The sequence below is a fragment of the Tupaia chinensis genome, unplaced genomic scaffold (assembly GCF_000334495.1).
Source record: "Tupaia chinensis unplaced genomic scaffold, TupChi_1.0 Scaffold149448_1, whole genome shotgun sequence".
NCBI lineage: Eukaryota > Metazoa > Chordata > Mammalia > Scandentia > Tupaiidae > Tupaia > Tupaia belangeri.
The window spans coordinates 1,645,521-1,665,109 of NW_006209292.1; the positions used below are offsets into that span (position 1 = coordinate 1,645,521).

The 19,589-nt window shown below is 42.2% G+C and overlaps 1 protein-coding gene across 1 annotated transcript in view; it reads left to right on the forward strand.

The window, feature by feature from the left end:
* Positions 1-19,589, forward strand: part of LOC102501990 (uncharacterized) — a 143,122-nt gene that overhangs the window by 33,215 nt on the left and 90,318 nt on the right. Inside the window, 2 exon segments of the mRNA XM_027769373.1 lie at positions 17,193-17,340; positions 18,798-18,939. Of these exon segments, the coding sequence (XP_027625174.1) occupies positions 17,193-17,340; positions 18,798-18,939 (290 nt within the window).

A 19,589-nucleotide genomic window follows, 5' to 3' on the forward strand; every position in this document is an offset into this window, starting at 1 on the left:
CTTGCACATCAGTGTTTATTGCAGCATTATTCACGATTGCCAAGACATGGAACCAACCTTAATGTCCACAAACTGATGCATTGATTGGAAAATTGTGGCATATACACTCTATGTAATACTACTCAGCCATAAAAGATAACAAGACCCTGGCATTTGATAAAAAATGGTCAGATATGGAGGATCTATTGCTGACTGAAGTAAGCCAGGCTATGAAAGAAAGATATTGTATGTATCCACTTAATATATACCGACTATCTGCACTCTATGGTAGAGAGTGAAATATTGGAGGATATAAAAGTAGTGAAAATACTTAATGAGAATAAGACAGTGTGGAATGGGGGGAGTGAAGAGAAGAGGATAGAGAAGATAGCAAGAGAAGAGGCATGACATTAGCGGGACACAGATTTGACTTATTACCTATTGATGATGACATGTATAGTATTCTCAACTGCATTGGTCTGAGAAGTATTTCATGATGGGTAAAGTCTTTTTATAAGCAAAATGAGAAATAGTGATCGTCTGGTTAAAAATAATTGGAATAATGATAATAATGATTGGGAAAAATGATGAAAAGATATTGAATGATGAAGTGGGGATTTTAATGTCTCTGTATTGACTGACATGCATGGCATTCCCTTTTGAAAAAGCAATGCAATACACTGTAAAGTTATATGTAACCCAATGTAATATAAAGAAGATTATGATGATAATAAAAAATCAAAAGTTCATGGAAAATACATGCTACGAAAAAATTATGCATAGACTTCAAAATAGTTTGCATCAAAATAAACTTCAATTCCATGCCAAAGAAAACCCAATGTAATACACTGTAAAGCTATATACAATTCAATGTAATATAAACAAGATTATGATGATAATTTAAAAACGAAAAAAAAGAATAAGAAAAATATGACAAACACTCAAGAGAAAAGGAAATTAACTTAGAGCAACTCTGAGATGACCCAGATGTTGCAATTAGCAGACAAGCATTTTAAAATCAGCTATTGGGGCCAGCAGATGGCATGGTGGTTGGGGCATTTGATTTCCACATGGCCAACTCTGGTTCAAATCCCAGACCTGGTGGCTCTCTCTCTCTTTCTTTCTCTGTTGAGTTTGTGTTCCTTATAGCAAATTTAAAAATAATAATAAATAAAATTAAATAATTCTTTCTAAAAAGGCAACTCTTATAGCTATGCAGAAGAACCCAAAGGGAAATGTGCTTATAATGAATGAAAAGTCAGAAAACATTAGAAGAGAAATAAAAAGTATAATAAAGAACCAAATGGAAAATATAGAACCAAAGCATACACTATTGGAAATAAAAATTCCCAGGGCTGGCAGGTGGCATGGTGGTTAAGGGCGCTGGACAACTACATGGCCGACTGCTATTTGAGTCCTGGACCTGGCGGCTTGCTCTCTCTCTCTCTCTCCTCCTTTCCTGTAAAATTAAAATAAATATAAAGTTTTTTTAAAAAAAAGGAATAAAAATTCCCTAGGTAGACTGAAATATGAAATAGAAATGACAGAAGAAAGAGCCAGAAAACATGAAGATAAATCAATAGAAAGTTCCCTTTCTGAATAGCAGAGAGAAAAACTTGGAGGGAACACCTATAGAGACTCAGAAAAACTTGAAGGAAAGCCTCAGAAATCTATGAGACATAAAAATATCTAAAATAGGGAAGCCCATGGCCTGGTGCTTTAAGGTGGCTGGATCCCACATGGCCGATTGCACTATTTGAGTCCTGGACCTGGCAGCTTGAAAAACACTCCCTTTCTGAATAGCAGAGAGAAAAACTTGGAGGGAACACCTATAGAGACTCAGAAAAACTTGAAGGAAAGCCTCAGAAATCTATGAGACATAAAAATATCTAAAATAGGGAAGCCCATGGCCTGGTGCTTTAAGGTGGCTGGATCCCACATGGCCGATTGCACTATTTGAGTCCTGGACCTGGCAGCTTGAAAAACACACTGGGCATGCATATGTGAGGGCTGAAATCCTGACAAAGGGGAGAAAAGGAGGGGAAGGGATTGTGTAGTGACCATGCCCCATGTGAGGGGCTTTCTTACTTTCCCTTTCCATCTCTCTCTGTCTCTCCCTGGCAAGCACAAGCACCCTCTAGAAAAGTTTTTAAAAAGTATCGGGTTGTCTGAAAAGTCATGATGTATTTTTTCTAATTTTTCTATATGCAAAAATGCGTCATGACTTTTTTGATGACCCAATGTATCTAAATATCTGTAATCAGAGTCATAGAAGGAGAGCAGAGAAACTGAAACAGAAAAATATTATTTTAAAAGATTAGGGAAGTGATTTCCTTAAATTTGATAAAGGACATAAAATCACAGATTCAGGAAGCTCAGTGAATTCCAGTCAAAGATAAACACAAATAAAACTGCAACTAGGCACATTACAGACAAACTACTAAAACATAGGTAAAGTCTTGGGACCAGCAGATGGTGTAATTGTTAAGTTGTTGGACTTCCACGTAGTAGACCATGGTTCAAGTCTGGACTCGGTGGCTTAAATTCATGCTGGGTGCATGTGCGTGCATGCCCAAGGTCCTGAGAGGAGAACAGAGGAAAAAGTACTGCAGCATGACCATCTCTCCTAGAGGGTGATTTCTCACTTTTTGTCTTTCTGTCTTTCTGGTGAGAACACATGCCCTATAGCAAAAATCTCTCTATGTTAAAAAAAGAAAAAAGGTAAGATCTTAAAACAGCCAGAGGAAAATGGCATACAGAGGATCCGCAATTCAAATGACTATTTCCTACACATGAGATACAAGGGAGGTCCCAAGACAGTGGAACACTATCTTTAAAGTACTGGAAGAATGCAATCAACAATTTTATAACCAGCAAAAGTCAAGAATGAAGGTGAAAAGGACATTTTTACATGAAAGATAACCAAGATAATTAGTCATCTTTGCTTTCCAGAAATGCTGAAAGAAGTTCTTCAGACTGCAGGGAAATGATACCATATGGGAACTTGGATCTACAGGAAAAAGTGAAGAGCATTGAAAATGAGTCTCTATAAAATACTTTTTCCTTTTAATTGATTTCACATACATATTACTGTTTTAAGCAAAAAAATTTTTCAAAGAATTATTTATTTATTGAATTCCATCTGTTATTATCATTTTAAAATTTGATCAGAGAAATAAAAAAAAGGAAAGAGAGAAAGTAAATCACTAGGTCCAGGACTCAAACTGCAGTCAACCATGTAGGAGTCTAGTACCTTAACCACCAAGCCACCTTCAGGCCCCTAATACAAAAAATTTTAAAACTGTACTGTCACATGTATAATGCCAGTAAGATGAGATATATACAACAATTATAGCATAAAACCTAGGAGGAGGTGAACCTATATGGAAGATTTCCACATTTGACATAAAGTGGTACAACATTATCTCTGACTAGATTATAAAAATTATGAATATATTGTATTCCTTAGAATAACACTAAAAAGATGCAAGAAGAAAAGACATACATGAAGTATAGCTAGACATCAAGTAAATAAAATGAAAATCTACAATATACTCAATCTAAGAGAAGGTAGAAAAAGAGGAACATGAGAAAAACAGAGAGACCAAAACATAAAATAAACAATTAAAAAGAAGATCTAAATCTAAAATATCAATAATTATGTTAAATGATAATGGACTAAGTATTAAATGGTAGAATGTCAGAATGAATACAAAGAGCAACACATTACTATATACTTTCTAGAAGAAGAGGTATATTTTAAAATATAGAGACAGACTGCATGTAAGTAAATAGAAAAGGATATATTCCATGCCAACAATAAGTATACGAAGGCTTCAGTAGCTATCTGATATTAAATCACATAAAGTGGACTTCAAGTAAAAGCGTATTACCAAAGGGAAAGGGAGACATTTCATAGTGAATAAAGAATTACCTCATCAGGAAGACAGAATATTCATAAATGTGTATGTGTAACAATAAAAGAACTTGAAAGCAAATGAAGGTAATTTGAAAGAAATAAAAAGAGGAAATATAGCTGTTTTTTTTTTAATTTTAGAGGTTTATACCTTAGGGTGCATGCATCCACTGGAGAGAGAGAGACAGAGACAGTGAGAAATCATTCCCCAGGGAGTATGGCCATGCCACAATTCCTCTCCTCCATTCTCCTCCCTGGATCTTGGGCATGCATCCACACATACCCAATGTGAGTTTCAAGTCACCAGATCTGGGACTTGATCTGCCATCAGTCATGTGGAAATCCAGTGATGTAACAGCTATGCTATCTGCTGCCCCCATAGCTGGAGATTTTAATACCCCATTCTCAGCAGCAGATAAAGTAACTAGACAAAAATTAGTAAAGGCATAGATATTTTTATTTATTTGTTTGTTTGTTTTATTATTTTTTGTGGAGAGGTTTTTGCTATAGGGCACGTGTACTTGCCAGAAAGAGAGAGACAGAGAGATAGAAAGTGAGAAATCACCCCCCAGGGGGGATGGCCATGCTGCAATCCATTCTCCTTCATTCTCCTCTCAGGATCTTTCTCCTCTCACGCACATGCGCCCGGCATGAGTTTAAGCCACCAGGTCCAGGATTCAAACCGTGGTCAACTACATGGGAGTCCAGTGACATAGCCATTACGCTAACTACTGGTCCCAGGCATAGACAGTCTGAATAGCATTATCAACCACTTGGACCTAACTAATATTTATGGTATTTATATCCAAGAACAGAAGAATATACTTTTGTTTTCAAGTACATATTGTACATTTACCAAGATAAATTGTATTCTGGACCATCAACCATATCTAAGTAAATTTGACAGAAATGAAATCATACAAAGTATGTTCTCAGACCACGAAATTAAATAAGTTATCCCAGCTACTATGGTCATGCAAATGCTCTGCAAGGCTGGAATCCATATAGCCAACCATGGGTTTGGGTCCCTGGGCCAGGTTGGGTGCATGCATGGCTGCCCAGGATCCTGAGGAACTAGAAGGCTGGAAAAGCAGATCTCGGCATGACAAGACACTGTCAAGGGTGCCTCTCTCTCTCTTTCTCTCTCTCTCTCTCCTTTCTCTCTCTCTTTCTCTCTCTCTCACACACACACATGTGTTGTCTATCATTAAAAAGCAGTCAATAACAATAAAATGGTCAGAAAAACTGAAATACTTGGAAATTAAATATTTCTAGATATCATGAGTCAAAGAAGAAAGCATCAAGGAAATTAGAAAATATTTTGAACCAAACAGTAATAAAAATACAATATCTTAAAATTTGTAGGAAGTAAGAGAAGCAGCACTTGTAGAAATAGTTTTAACTTTAAATGCTTATATTAGAAAAGAATGATCTAAAATGAAAGACTTATGATTATGTGGTAAGAATGTAAAAAATTATGGGTAAAGTAAATCGAATGTAATTAGAACTTAAATAAAAATAAAGAGAAGAACAGAGGTCAATGAATGAGAAAAAATGGAGAAAATTAAGAAAAATAACATAAATGGATAAGCTCTTAGCTAGACTAATGAACAAAAAAGACAGAGAACATAAATTAGCAATAACAGGAACAAAAGAGGGTAGGATGTCCCTACCGATCCTACAACATAAAAAGGATAACAATAAAATACTATAAATATCTTTATTCCAACAGATTTGACAACTAGGATGAAATGTATATACTTTTTGATAATAACTTACTGGAATGGACAGAAAAATCTGTTTCAAACATACTAAATAAATTGAATTTATTACCAAAAACAGTCCCAAAGAAAATTCCAGAGCTAAATGGTTTTTCTAGTATATTTTATCAGACATTTAAGAAAGAAAGAACACTACTCGATAGAGAAGGAAACCTATCCCAATGTGACTAATGAGTTCAATATAATAACTGTATTTTCTTTTAAAAACTTCATGGCTTTAGCTTTTATGTTTAGTTCTGTAAAATATCTCAAAATAACATTTGTGTATGCTGTACGTAGAGGTTAAGAATATCTTCATGATTTGGGTAAACAAAGTTTTCTTAGAACACAGAAAGACCACCATACCTACAAAAATTTTTTAAGCTTTATAAGTAAAATTTATTCAAAATTATATGCTTTAGCTTGTCAAAATACATCACTAAGGCCTCACAGAGAGGGAGCATAACTCCCTCCTCCTGAAGCGTGGGCTAGTCATAGTGACTTCTTTCTTTTTCCCTTATTGCCATAGGGCACATGTGCTCAATGGAGACAGATAGTGAGAGGGAAAATGAGAAATCACGCCCTGGGAGGGATGGCTACACCACAATCACTTCTCTTCTCAGGATTTTGGGCACACATGCACAGGCACCTGGCTTGATTTTCAAGTGGCCAGGTCCAGGACTTGAACCGCAGTCAGCCATGTGGGAGTCCAGCACCTTGACCACTATGCCACCTGCTGGCCCCCATAGTGACTTCTTTCTAAAGAGTTAGTACAGAAAGGGGAAAGACAAATAGTATCTTGCCCAGGCAATCAAGGTCAACATTGATGGTGACAAGTTATGTAGAAATGATGTGATGAAAGTAACACTTATACCTTGATTGTATTCCTCTCATAAACCTATGAGCTCAATCTACTCACAAGAAAAATGTCAGACAAATCCTGATGGGGGACATCCTACAAAAGACCTAACAAGTAGTCCTCAAAACTCAATACAATCAGGAAAAGAAAAATCTGAGAACATGATACAGTCACGAAAATTCTAAGGAGAAATGGAACTAAATGTAATATGGTATCGTACATAGAATGTTAGAAAAGAAAAAGAACTTTAAATAAAAACTAGGGAAAATGAATAAAGAATGGATTTTAGTTAATAATCTGTCAATATAGGTTTATTTATTTTCATGAATATGCCATATTAATTAATGTAAGATGTTATTGATAGGAGAAGGCCAACAGAAGGCAAGGTGATTAAAGCACTAGATCCAACATGGCTGACTCTGCTATTTGAGTCCCAAATCTGGTCGCTTAAGAAATACACTGGGGAAAAAAAAAAGTTGGAACCAGCAGTTAGCATAATGGCTATGTCACTGAACTCCCATGTGGTCGACCACAGTTCAAGTTCCAGACCCGGTGGCTTAAACTCACGCCAGGCACATGTGCATGTGTGCCCAAGATCCCAAGAGGAGAATGGAGGAGAAGGGATTGCGGTGTGGCCATCCCCCCTGGGGTGGGGATGATTTCTCACTTTCTGTCTCTGTCTTTCTGGCGAGTACACGCACGCCCTACAGCAAAAACCTCACAAAAAAAAAAAAAGAAAAGAAAAGAAAGAAAGAAAGAAGAAAAGAATTATACTGGGTGTGGGACCAGCAGTTAGTGTAATGACTATGTTGCTGGACTCTCATGTAGTCAACCCCAGTTCGAGTCCCAGACCTGGTGGCTTAAACTCATGCCAGGTGCATGTGTGTACATGCCGAAGATTCTGAGAGGAACATGGAGGAGAAGGGATTGTGGCTTGGCCATGCCCCCTTGGGGGGGATTTCTCACTTTCTGTCTCTCTGTCTCTCTGTCTTTCTGGCAAACACACACGCCCAATAGCAAAAACCTCTCCAAAAAAGAAAAAAAAAAGGAATACGTCCAATCTCAAGAGGAAAATAGAAGAGAAGGGATAGTGCCATGACCATGACCATAACCCCTGTAGGGTGATTTATCACTTTCTCTCTCTCCAATGAGTGCATGTGTCCTATAACAAAAATTGAAAAATAATAATAATAGGGGAATGTGAGAAAAACTTATATGGGCATGTTTTGTTTTTTTCTAAAAATCTAAAAGTGTCTTAAACAATAAAGTCTATTTTTATAAAGGCATCTTTGGGGCCAGGAGGTGGCATAGTGGTTATGTCGCTGGACTCCCACATGGCCGACTGCAGTTCAAGTCCAGCAACATATTTGACTTGCTGGATGCGTGTGTAAGCATGCCCAAGATCCCTGGAGGAGAATGGAGTGGAGGGGATTGTGGTGTGGTCATCTCCCCTGGGGGGTGATTTCTCACTTTGCTTTTCACTGTCTTGTGTCTCTCTCTCCACTGAGAGCAAAAACTTCTACAGAAAAAAAGGCATCATTGGTGACCAGCAGGTGGTGTAGTAGTTAAGGTACTGGACTCCCACATAGCGGACTGTGGTTTGAGTTCCAGACCTGGCAACATGAAAATCACTGTAGGTGTGCACATGTGTGTGTGTATATGTACAGAATCCCAGAAGGAGAGTGGATGAGAAAGGATTGTGGCATGGCCATCCCTACTGGGAAATGATTTTTCACTTTCTTTCTCATTGTCTCTCTCTGGTGAGTGCATGTGTCCTATAAAAATAAATAAATAAATAAATAAAAACACCTTGGGGGGAAAAAAGGCATCCTTACAAAAACGTAGAGGTTGGGGCCGGCAGGTGGTGTGGTGGTTAACAGTGCTGGACTTCTTTATGGCCAACTGTTGTTTGAGTCCCAGACCTGGCAGCTTGCTTTCTCACTTCCCCCACCCTTTTTGTCCCTCTCTGGTCAAAATTAAATATATAAATAAAAAAAATAATTCTTTAAAAAAAGAGAGAAAGAATATGCACTCGCCAGAAAGACAGAGACAGAGAGACAGAAAGTACGAAATCACACCCACCAGGGGAGATGACCATGCTGTGATCCCTTCTCCAGTCTGCTCTTGGGATCTGGGGCACGCACGCACATGCGCCCGGCGCGAGTTTAAGCCACTGGGTTCAGGATTTGAACAGCAGTCAATTACATGGGAGTCCAGCGATGTAACCATTATGCCATCTGCTGGGCTCAAAGATATATTTTTTAAACTCCTAAAATTCAATGGTACGAATTCTAACAACTCAATAGAAAAGGACAAAATATTTAAACAGACACTTCACGAAAGAAGATATACAAATAGTCAATAAGCATGTGAAAAGGTACTCAACATCATTACTCTTTTAAAGAAACATAAATCAAAACCACAATTAGATAGAATGCCAATACAAATGGTTAAAATAAAAGAAATAATCAAGTGTGGTAGGTTATGGAGCAATTGAAACAATTACATATTATCATAGCAACAGTCACTGGTATAACTGCCTCTGAAAATGAGCTAGCTGCAGTTTCTTATCAAATTAAATGTACACCTACTCTACCAAGCAATTCCATTTTTAGGTATTTACCAAAGTGAAATTAAAACAACTGTCTACGAAATGTTTCATGAAGGAATATTCATAGCAACTTTATTCACAAAAGCCAACATCTATTAACAGCCCAGGTGTCTACGTATAGGAGAAAAAGAGAAGGGTTTGCCCCTTGAGGAGTGCTTCCTCACTTTCCTTCCCTCTGTCTCTCTATAGTGAGTGTACATGCCCTCTGGCAAAATTAAAAAACAATGTTGAGTGAAAGAAAACTTTAAAAAGGAGTATATACCAGGGTACTTCAAAAGGTTTCCAGAAAGATGGAATTAAAGTACAAGTTCATTTTGGTGGAAGAACATTTTTAAATCAATGCATTTTTTTTCATAATACACACTTTCCATGAACTTTTGAAGACCCCTTGAGCTTTCTGTCTGTCTCTTTCTTTCTCTGTCTTTCTCATTCATGGAGGAAATAAATAAACTTCTTTTTTTAAAAAGCAGCAAAAAAGACAAGCAACTCAACAGAAAAGTATCAAGACAGCTTAACAAGCACAAAATGGGCTGTCCAAATGACTAATAAACACATGGAAAGATGCTATGGTGGATGCTGCAAAGTACTGGGAAGACTTCTTCAGAGTTACTCCTGTAGCTGTTAGAGTGCTTGTGCAGCCAGTCCTCAGTTTTAAATCTAGAATGAGATTATCTGCATGATTTCAATGTTGCTGAGAGGGCTGGCAGGTGGCATGGTGGTTAAGGGCACTGGACTCCCACATGGCCGACCGTGGTTCAAGTCTCGGACCTGGTGGCTTGCTTTCTCACTTTCTTTCTCTCTCTCTCTCTCTCTGATCAAACTGGAAAATGACAATGATAATAATAATAAATAAAGTTAAATAAAATAATTCTTTTAAAAAATAAAATAAAATAAAATGTTGCTGAGGGCTCCAGAGCAGTGCTTCAAATTCTACCCCCTCACCTCACCACTAACCAGCTGCAGGGACCTCAGATAAGCCACTTAAACTCCACACTGCTTCTCTTCCTCATCTAGGAAACAATGAGGAATAGAATCTTTGCTCTACTTGCTTTCTGAACTGTCAAGAAGGTAAAGACCACCAGAAAAGTTCTTTTTGGCCTGTAAAGTGCCATCTACACATAAGTCATGATCAGTAACAAGAGCAGCAAATGACAGAACTGGCACTCAAGCTCAGGACTTGGACACCCTAGCACCATTGCCATCAGAGTAGACCCATGGTGGCTAAGATGGAATTGCTGCCTTTGTAGAGAAGCTGCTATGATGATCAAACCTAAAGCAACTCACTTTACTTTCCTAACAATGAAATACTGTCATCAACAAAAACTGTTGCCAGCTCCTCTTACCCACAGGGACCAATAAGCTGGAAATCTTCTGATGATTTTATCAATAAGTGACCTTAAAATGGTTTGAAATACACACATACACATGACTTGATATCCACAAAGCTCATGACCACAGAAGGAGGTTCTTTCACCAGTTCAGGGATGAGCTCCCCAAACTGTGGAACTCTGAGTAGGACTAGGAGATTCCAGGACAAGAAGAGCCCACTGCGTTTGTGACACTCATTACCCCAAATAATGCCAAAAGGCAGCACAGCTCTGTTGGTTCCATCTCTGAGTAACATATAACTGCAAACCTCATAAGGCCTCTTATGTCTTGTCTGTAAAATGGAGCTAAGAAGAACTATTATTTGTGGATGTTTGCTTGAGCCAGGTCCTAGACAGGTAAGGTAGTTCTGTCTCTCCAGTCCATCCAGAGCCTTACAGGGTGCACTGTTTCAATGCTGCTTCTCACTCACCTCTCAGCCTGAGAGTCTGCAGCAGAGATGGCATTCTCATGGCTCCCTCCTCAGCATTCTTATCTCCCCACTCCCCACGGATGTGCAAACCAGTTCTGTGTTCAAATCAGGCATGTCTAGCTCCTGGGCATACCGTGGAGATGGCTCTCAGAACCCAAGGTGCATAAGCAGCATCTCAATGTATGTCTTACCTGCTGGTTGTCCCCACCCAACTGGAAGCTCTCCCAGAGGGGCAGCATTGGCCTCCTCATTGGAACCTTGGCACCCAGCCTGGTGCCTAGTATGCAGATGGCCTCAGTAAATGTATACTGAAAGTATACTTAAATGTATACTGAATTTAATAGTGATGAAAACTCTTGTTCTGTCACAGATTAATTCCTTGATTGCTCAAGAAAATTAGAACTTTGGGACCAGCAGTTAGCGTAATGGCTATGTCGCTGAACTCCCATGTAGCCAACCGTGATTCGAATCCCAGACTCGGTGGCTTAAACTCATGCCGGGCACATGTGCGTGTGTGCCCAAGATCCCAAGAAGAGAATGGAGGAGAAGGGATTGTGGTGTGGCCATTCCCCCCCCCAGGGGGCGATTTCTCGCTTTCTGTCTCCCTGTCTCTGTCTTTCTGACAAGCTCACATGCCCTATAGCAAAAACTTCTCCAAAAAAAAAATAGGACTTTTCCAAGTCACTGACTGAGGTTTGGAAAGTGATCCTAGAAGTGAAGATGCCACAGCTAGGAAGAAGCCCTTGGAGATGGCCTAGTTATTGCACAGATAGAATCCCGCAGCCCAGTGAGAACAGATTGCCCCAAATCACCCAGCAAGCTAGTGACAAAGCCAGACCCAGACTCAGACTTCATATTTTTTGACCTTGGCTGGTTCTGAACAGAGTTTAGTCATCTGGCCTCCCTCAACCCAGCCAAGCTGATCCAGAAACTCGACAGTCAACAAGGGCCCCTATAAACAGCACCAACACCCTCTACTGGTAGTTGTGTACTGGGAGTCGGGTGAGAAGAGGAGCAGAGCTTTTTCCCAGTGAGGTCCCAGGTTCTTCCCTGGCTTTAGGCCCTCCTCGCTGACCTTGCAAGCACGTCAGGAAATCCCATTCCGGCCACTATCTGCTTCCTCCCAGCATGCGGGCCCCTCTGCTCCAACAGGCTTGCTGCCAGCTCATTCCCCCACCACTCTACTCTTGGGCCACAGCTAGCTCAGGCTGAGGGTTCCCAGCATCCTGGCTAGCAGCCAGGGTTACTTGCCAGATTCCTTCCCAGGTTTCTATGGAGATAACTGGAGTGTCACTGATAGATACCCTGTTGTAGATACTCCTTCATCTGCAAGGCTCACACCTAAAACTTCCCAGTTTCTGAGGTGAGGACTGGGACAAGCAAGGATTTAGAGAATGGAGGGCCAGCCTTTTCTTTGCCAGCTGTGTGATTTAGGCCAGGCTGTGTAAGGTCTCCTTTTGGTGAAGCTAAGAGGGTTCATTCAATGAGACAATGCATTTGAAAGGTACCTACAATGACTGGTGCCCAGAAAGGCAGCTTTCCTTCCCTGAGGAGGGCTTCAGGAGCACCAAGAACCGCCAGAGATAATCTGCAGTAGGAATGTGTGCATGAGTGCTCTTTGGGGGAGTAGATCCCATGATTTTCATGGGCATCTCAAAGAAGTTACATGACCCGCCAAAGATTAAGAATCTCTTATCTAGAGAATTTCCTCTCAGGTGGGAAGCAGGAGGAGCCTAGTTGAATATCTGCACCCCTCACTCCTGCCAGGCCTGCACTGAGTCAGCCAGCTGGGTAAGGGGATCTGAGATGTAAGGACCCAAACATTTATGCGTGCAGTGCAGAATGCACCAACTATATAGACCAGAGGAAAGAACAGCAGGAGTGGTGGGAGGTGGTATGGTGAGGGTAGGAGACAGTCATGATATAGTCGACAGTGCCCTGAAAGAGAAACTGGCTCACCATAGGTCAGAGCAGCAGGACAAAGGCACATAGGATAGTCCTAGTTATCATACCTAGCTCTATAGGATTATCCCAAGGCAAGGGTTTCTCCTTGTGTTCCTTCACCTCTGGGGAGCTGCAAAAACAAGCGTATTAGGAAATGCAAGCAGTGGATTGAGAATACTTAGAAAGTGAGGAAACTGAGAATAGGAGGTTAGAGAACAAACATCTCAGTAGAGAGGCAATCAGGACTGTCAGAGTCAGGAGGATACTAGGTCCTGTTCAGACTCACCTCAAAGCATGGCACATACGAGAAGGGACTAGGCAGTGGAGTCCTTTCCCCTCTGCTTTCACAGGAGGAGGTTTCTCTCTAATTAACTTGATAGCGTGGCCTTCCTCCTGGTAGACCTTCCTCTCCCAATTTCAACTTGCCCTGATTTATCTCTTTAAAGGAGCCCCCCTCCCCCTTCAGTGCCAGATAACTCTTGGTGTGGTTTTGGAAAGTGCGTTCATATTCTAATAGGAACCTGGAAGTCACAGAACCCCCCCCCCAAGGGCTGTGTTCCTCCCTCTCTTGTCCAGATGGCTCTAGAAAATGCCTCACCCCTTTCCCCCAGGAGGCCAGTAGGATGGGGAAGGATGCAATAAACTGCTTCCTGGAGGCTTTCAGTAAGTACGATGCCAAAGGTGTGTAAGGTGCAATTTGTCCCTTCTTCTAACAAACCCAGCTTACAGTCCAGCCAAGCCATCCTGTCAGCAGGTGGTCCACGTGGGTCACTGACTGTCTGAGGAGATCCCCTCTCAGGAATTCTTCCCTTAGGTGCCAGTGAGCTGTGAGGTCAGCTGAGTGGGCTGGAAGAGACAGGAGCAAGTAAGGAAGAGTGGGAGACCTGACTTTCGTGGCCACTGTTATGTCACTGGGTCTTCATGACAGACCTAGGATATGACTGTGTGACCTTGAGCAAGTCATCTTACTTCTTAGAGCCTCAGTTTCCTCAAGGGTTAGAGGAGGGTACTAATCCTGCTTGCCACAGAAAAGGTGCTCAATAAAAAGCTGTCACTATTCTCATCCTGGTGACCATCCCAAACATCACTCTGTCTGCATCACAGGGAATGCATAGAGGTGCCCCTCATGGCCAGGGCTTATGTCAAGTGTGCTCAGGGATCAGACTCCTGGACAGTAGGACACTACTGCCTTAGGCTTAGAGAGAATAAAACTGAGGCACAGAGACATTGAGTAACTTGCCAAGATTGCTTGGCCAGTAAATGCAGCAATGGGGATGTGGAGTCTCTCCTCTGGCTCCCTACTTGAGAGCAACCCTTTCGTGAGGCACTCCCCTAATGGCCACTGCCTTCTCCTCCCTGGGGCCTCCACACTCAGGGCTGTCAGGCCCAGGAGTCCAGATCAACACTGGGCCCTGGTTATGCCATGCTCTGCAGAGCTGGCCAAGGCCATGCACCCGTGGAGCCAGCAAAGGTAGCCACATGTGGGGCTTGGGCCGTGTGAGGAGATTTACGGTTCAGATATGGTAAAAGAAGGCATTAAGCACACAATGAAACAGCAAAGAAGAGAGAAGGAAAACGTTGGGAATTAATTTTGTGGATTTGTGTAAGAGGCTTGATGTTACAGAATTTCTGAAGCATGGGTAGTCTCACATCTCTGTCAAGCAGCACAAGAGAACAAGAGAAAAACAGAGTGCCAACAGTAGATTTCTTTCTCCTTTAAATCTTTGTGAGTTAGCTATCACTGAGGATTGAGAAAGCGTAAATTTGCCTGTAATTTTTTTCTCTGCTAAAATCTGAAATTCTAATATAAGTCTAATGTAATTTAATGTAAAAATGAGTCTATTCTGATTCACTCCTAGTATACATTTTGCACTTTTATTGTTGCCATATCTATTTTCTTTCATTCATTCATTCAATAAGCATGTCCTGAGCTCATATTCCACGCCAAAGCCTGGCTGGGCCCTGGGCGGAAGAGGGAGAATAGAGGCACAAGAGGCTTAGGCACTGACCTGGAGCCTTGTGGTCTAGATAGGAGAGCAGGCAAGACCAAACAAACAAACAAACAAACAAAAAAACTAATAGAACATACTTGTAGTGCCCCAGGGACAGCAGAATACTAGGCTTCAGGTTCTGAAAAGAGACAGAAAACTCACAACTGGAAACAGAACTCAGCAGGTCTCCCCAGCCCCTAGCTTTTCAGGATGACCAAGGAGGGGATCTGAGCCTGCCTGGCCATGTGGGCTGGAAGAATCCCACTTTCCAGTCTCAGCTTGATAGTCAACAAAGCACACAGCCTGAAGTCAGTCCCTGCCTCTCTCTGGACCTGTTCTCTCAAGTGGTAACTAAGAGCTTCGGGCCTCCTGAGCTCTGCATGCACTTCCAGGATGAAGCACCTGAGTCCCAGACGTCTGGGCTTCAAGTCCCTGACCTTTCTGCCATTGTTTGGTCATTTCAAACCCCACCCCATCTCCCATTATCTGAGCCTTTGAATCAGAATCATGAAGTCTGGGAAAGAGGACTAAACTGAGTGCAGAACCAAATTTTCTGCTGCCTTAAAGTCTTGAGAGCATCAATCAAAGACCCTTGCACCAAATATGTCTCTAGGTAAGAGCATTGCTAATGCTGATAATGCCAAAATGCTCAACAAACAAACAAAAGCACTCTCTCCTGTCCTCACTCCCTCTCTGTCCCATTTTATCAGGTATAAAGCAAAATATGCTAGAAGGGATGAAATACAGCTGGAGCAAGCCGAGAGGTAAATTAAGCCAAATGCACGAGCCCTCTTGAGGGCCATTATGACTCGCCACTCTTGGGGTTTCCTGGATACCACTGGGAGCCAAGGCCCCTCTTGAGCAGCTCAGCAGGCAGATGCTTCTGCCACTCATCATGGCCTCTGATTACTGGGCTGGAAGCCTCTGAGTGAGGAGGGCTTTGGGCCTAGAAGTAGCCAATTTCACCTATGGCCACTGTACCTGACACTTCCAAAGGGTGGGTGGTATTTACCTCCATGCCAACTTTGGCCCCCAAGTTCTTCCGAAGAACAGTCATGCATCAAAATTCCTCCTGGAGTTATCCCCTGTAGTACTGGGTTGTTGGGAAAGTTATGACACATTTTTGCATAGAAAAATACAGCATGACTTTCCCAACGACCTAATAGTTTCCCAGGGCTGTGACATAAAGTACTGCAAACTGGGTGGCTGCAAAAGACAGAAATGTATTCCCTCACATGGTGGAGACAGAAGTCCAAAATTAAGGTGTCAGTTTGGTCATGCCCTTTCTGATGGCTCTGTTCTGTGGTTTTCTCTTAGCTTTTGGGGATGGTCAGCAATTCATGGCATCCTTGGCTTGTAGCCACATTGCTCCAGTTCTTGCCTCCATTTTTACAATGTCTTCTCCTCTATGTATCTTCTCCTCATGTGTCTCTTGTAAATATACCTATCATTAGATTTAGGACTCTCTCTAAATCCAGGATGATCTCATCTTGAGATTCTTAGTTACATCTGCAAAGGCCTCTTTTGCAAAAAGATCATAGGTTCTGGGTGGACATCTCTTTTGAAGGTACACCACTCAGTACACTACAGCTCCCTTGTGATTTCCAGAGCCACTTGGCAGTACTCAGAGAGAAATTCTGGCCTGGGTAATCCATGCTCTCATTCCTTCTATTGAACAAAACCATTCTGGAAGACTTGCCTGATAAGGTTCCACCAATAGAGCAAATCATGAACTCTGGAGCCAGGCTCCCTGAGTTTGCATCCAGGCTCTACCACTTGCCAGCTATTGTGTGACACTGAGAACATCACCTCTCTGTGCTCATTTTCCTCATCTGTAAAATGGTGATGATAACAGTCCTTCCCTCAGGGGAAGAGTAGGGCCTTATATGGATTGGCTGTGATTCCCAGTATCCTGCTATGGTTGCTACTTAGCAGGTTCATGCCATCATACTCCTACTCCCAGAAGCAGAGTCAAACTGGAACGGAACATAAATGGAGCAGAGCTGGAAGTGGCCCTAGTTACCACTGACTCCCCAACAGCCTCAGTGAACAAATAGTGGAGACTCACAGGGCATAACCTACCAGGCATTTACACAGATGCTCTTTTAGCCAAGCGATGTTATCATGCTAGGGCTATTTTTAATCAAAAGAACCAAAATTTCCACCGTCAGGGAAATATATCCCTCGAAAGTAGTCCCCTCGAGAGGCTTTCTCCATTCTCTCACAGCTGCTGTTAACCCAAAAGGTGACCCTTGGAGAGTTTATGGATATCATCTCCCTTTATATCCAAATCAGGGTTTTCCTGGTTTAACTATCCTTCTCCTTATTCCCTAGAAAGCTTTTGAGTTACTGGGAACAAAAGCCACCCTTAGATGATAAAGGCCAGTTCTGGCTGGCCAGTTCTGAAGGCAGACCCCCAAACATTCATCTAAAAATCTGCATGGAGGGTGTGATGATGGAAAGCCCACACCGTTTCTCCCCAGTACCACATCCCCTACCTCACTTTATCCTCAACAAGCTTTGATGCTTTGTCGCCCCTTTACTGATGAGGACCAGAGAGGGTAACCAGCCTTCCCAAAGTTACACAGCTAGCTAGTCAATGGCAACGGGGAGAGTTGAACTCAGACTTTTTGCCTCCAAATTGATTACTCTTCCCATCACTCTAGGATAAGGATAGATAAGTACCATTACTTTAAAGGCAAATCCTACATGTTCTAAATAATTCCTTCGTTGTCTACTTTGTCCTTATTCTCTCAGAAATATGCTCTGGAAAAGTTCAGTCTGAACTTGGGGAAGAAAGGGATTGATCTGCTCTACACTCCAGGCTGAGCCCATCACTTTGCTTTGCAATCAGCAAATATTCAGTGATGCTAGTGCAGTCTGGCACCACTGGCCTGCAGGGCTTGCTCTTGTCTTCATGTTTTTGGGCTTCTCTCTGTTCATTTGTAAAACCAGCACAGTGATAACAGAAGAGAGTGAGAGAGCTGGCCTCAGAGGGATTTGGTGTGCCCTGATCTCTCCGGGGTTTCCAAATGAAAGTGCTTCCAGTAGTGCTACCCTTGAGTTGTCCTGCAAACTGTAGCACTGGCCCAAGAAGTAGATGGCATTCACAGTCCTGCCAGCCAAATAAACTGGCAGGACAGTCTACAGAGCAGGCAGCTGCAGAGGTGTGCACGTGACTCCTGAGGGTCACCAAACTCTGCTCCTCACGATGGCTTTATGAAACTGGAACAAAGTGAGTCATGGAGGACAGAAAGAGGGAGGGTGCACGAGTGCATATTTTTACTCTAGGTAGAAAAAATAGGACATTTTAGGGTAAAGGAGTCCAGAAAGCCCACAGAGAGCTGTTCCTCCTTTCCCTGCCATGAATTTTGGTGTAGCATAATTTTACTCCTAATATTTATCAAATAATTTTTAAAAGCAAAGCAACCCTCTCCACTAGTGGTTTCCCTGATTTTTCCCTGTCTTATAACTGTCCTCTTTGGGAGGAAATGAAAATGTCTTTCCTTTGGTGCCGAGTTTCCCTGGTGATGCTGTTTCTCCCTAGATCCTGAGCTGTAGGGCACTGCTGTCCTTTCCTGGGCTGGATTTCCTGGGTCCTGGGGTAGTCACTCCTCAGTGAGCCATGCTTGTCATTCTCCCTCCCTTGTGGAATCAAATCTTCAGTCTCTCTGTCATTAGAAGAGAACTCTTTTCTCCTGGAAGGACCTCAGGCCTTCACATATACTTCACTGAAGGAAAAGACTCCCTCACCCCAGAGAGAAAAGCTGCCTAGGCACCACTGGGGGCTCCATTTTCCATTTTGCTGTCTACCTGGAGAAATTTCCTGGGCCCCAAGTGAAATTGGCTAGCTGGGTTTTTTTGGTTTTGTTTGGGTTTTGGTTTTGGTTTGTTTTTGGTTTTGTTTTTGTTTTTGGTTTTGTTTTTGTTTTCCCCAAGGCTCATTTCTATTCTGCTAGTTTCAAGCCTGTGTCAGAGCTGGTCCTTAAAGATAGATGGTATTTTAATCACCAGTTACCTGTCCGAGTGTTTGGGCTCACTTCCTCGTCCCAGCTGTGGGACTTAAATCAAATCAGCCTTGGTAAGGAGCCCAGAATTTCCTGAGCTTGGCCCTGATATACAGGCTCCTCCTCCCCAAGTAAGTTCTGTGTTTGAGAAGACAGTGCCTGATGAAGGAGATAGAGAAGAGAGGAAGGAGGGATGAATTTTTCTTGTAACATGCTTCTGATCACATCTAGGAAGATGCCTCTGCAAGACTGGCACCCCCACTGGGCTCTTTCCAATGGACTCTAGTGTTGGCCTATGCAGGCACGATCATCGCCCTGGCCACATTGTGCTCTTCTTGTTTGTTGGCTCATCTGCCAACCCCACTAGATGGAGAGAGGCTTGTGAGGTGAGAGCCATGGTCTCAGTGTCACTAGTCTGCTCAGAATAGAGCAGAGAACCTGGCCAGAGCAGATGACCAGTATATAAACATTGCTTGAATGAATGAGGAATACAGTAGCCAAGTAACCTTTACTATGGGTCCAAGTGAAAATAAACAAAGGACTAAGAGATAAATGGGTCAGCCAGTCTATGAGTCTCTGCTGACACCCACACCTTACTGCTAGGGTCAAGGTCTCTGTTCATAGTCCTAGCCCTGAACTTACCTAGGCATGGTAAGGCCCATTCAGAAGACTCAGAGCCAGCAGTTGGTGTGGCTGGGAGAGTCCCATCCCCCTCCCTCCCTAG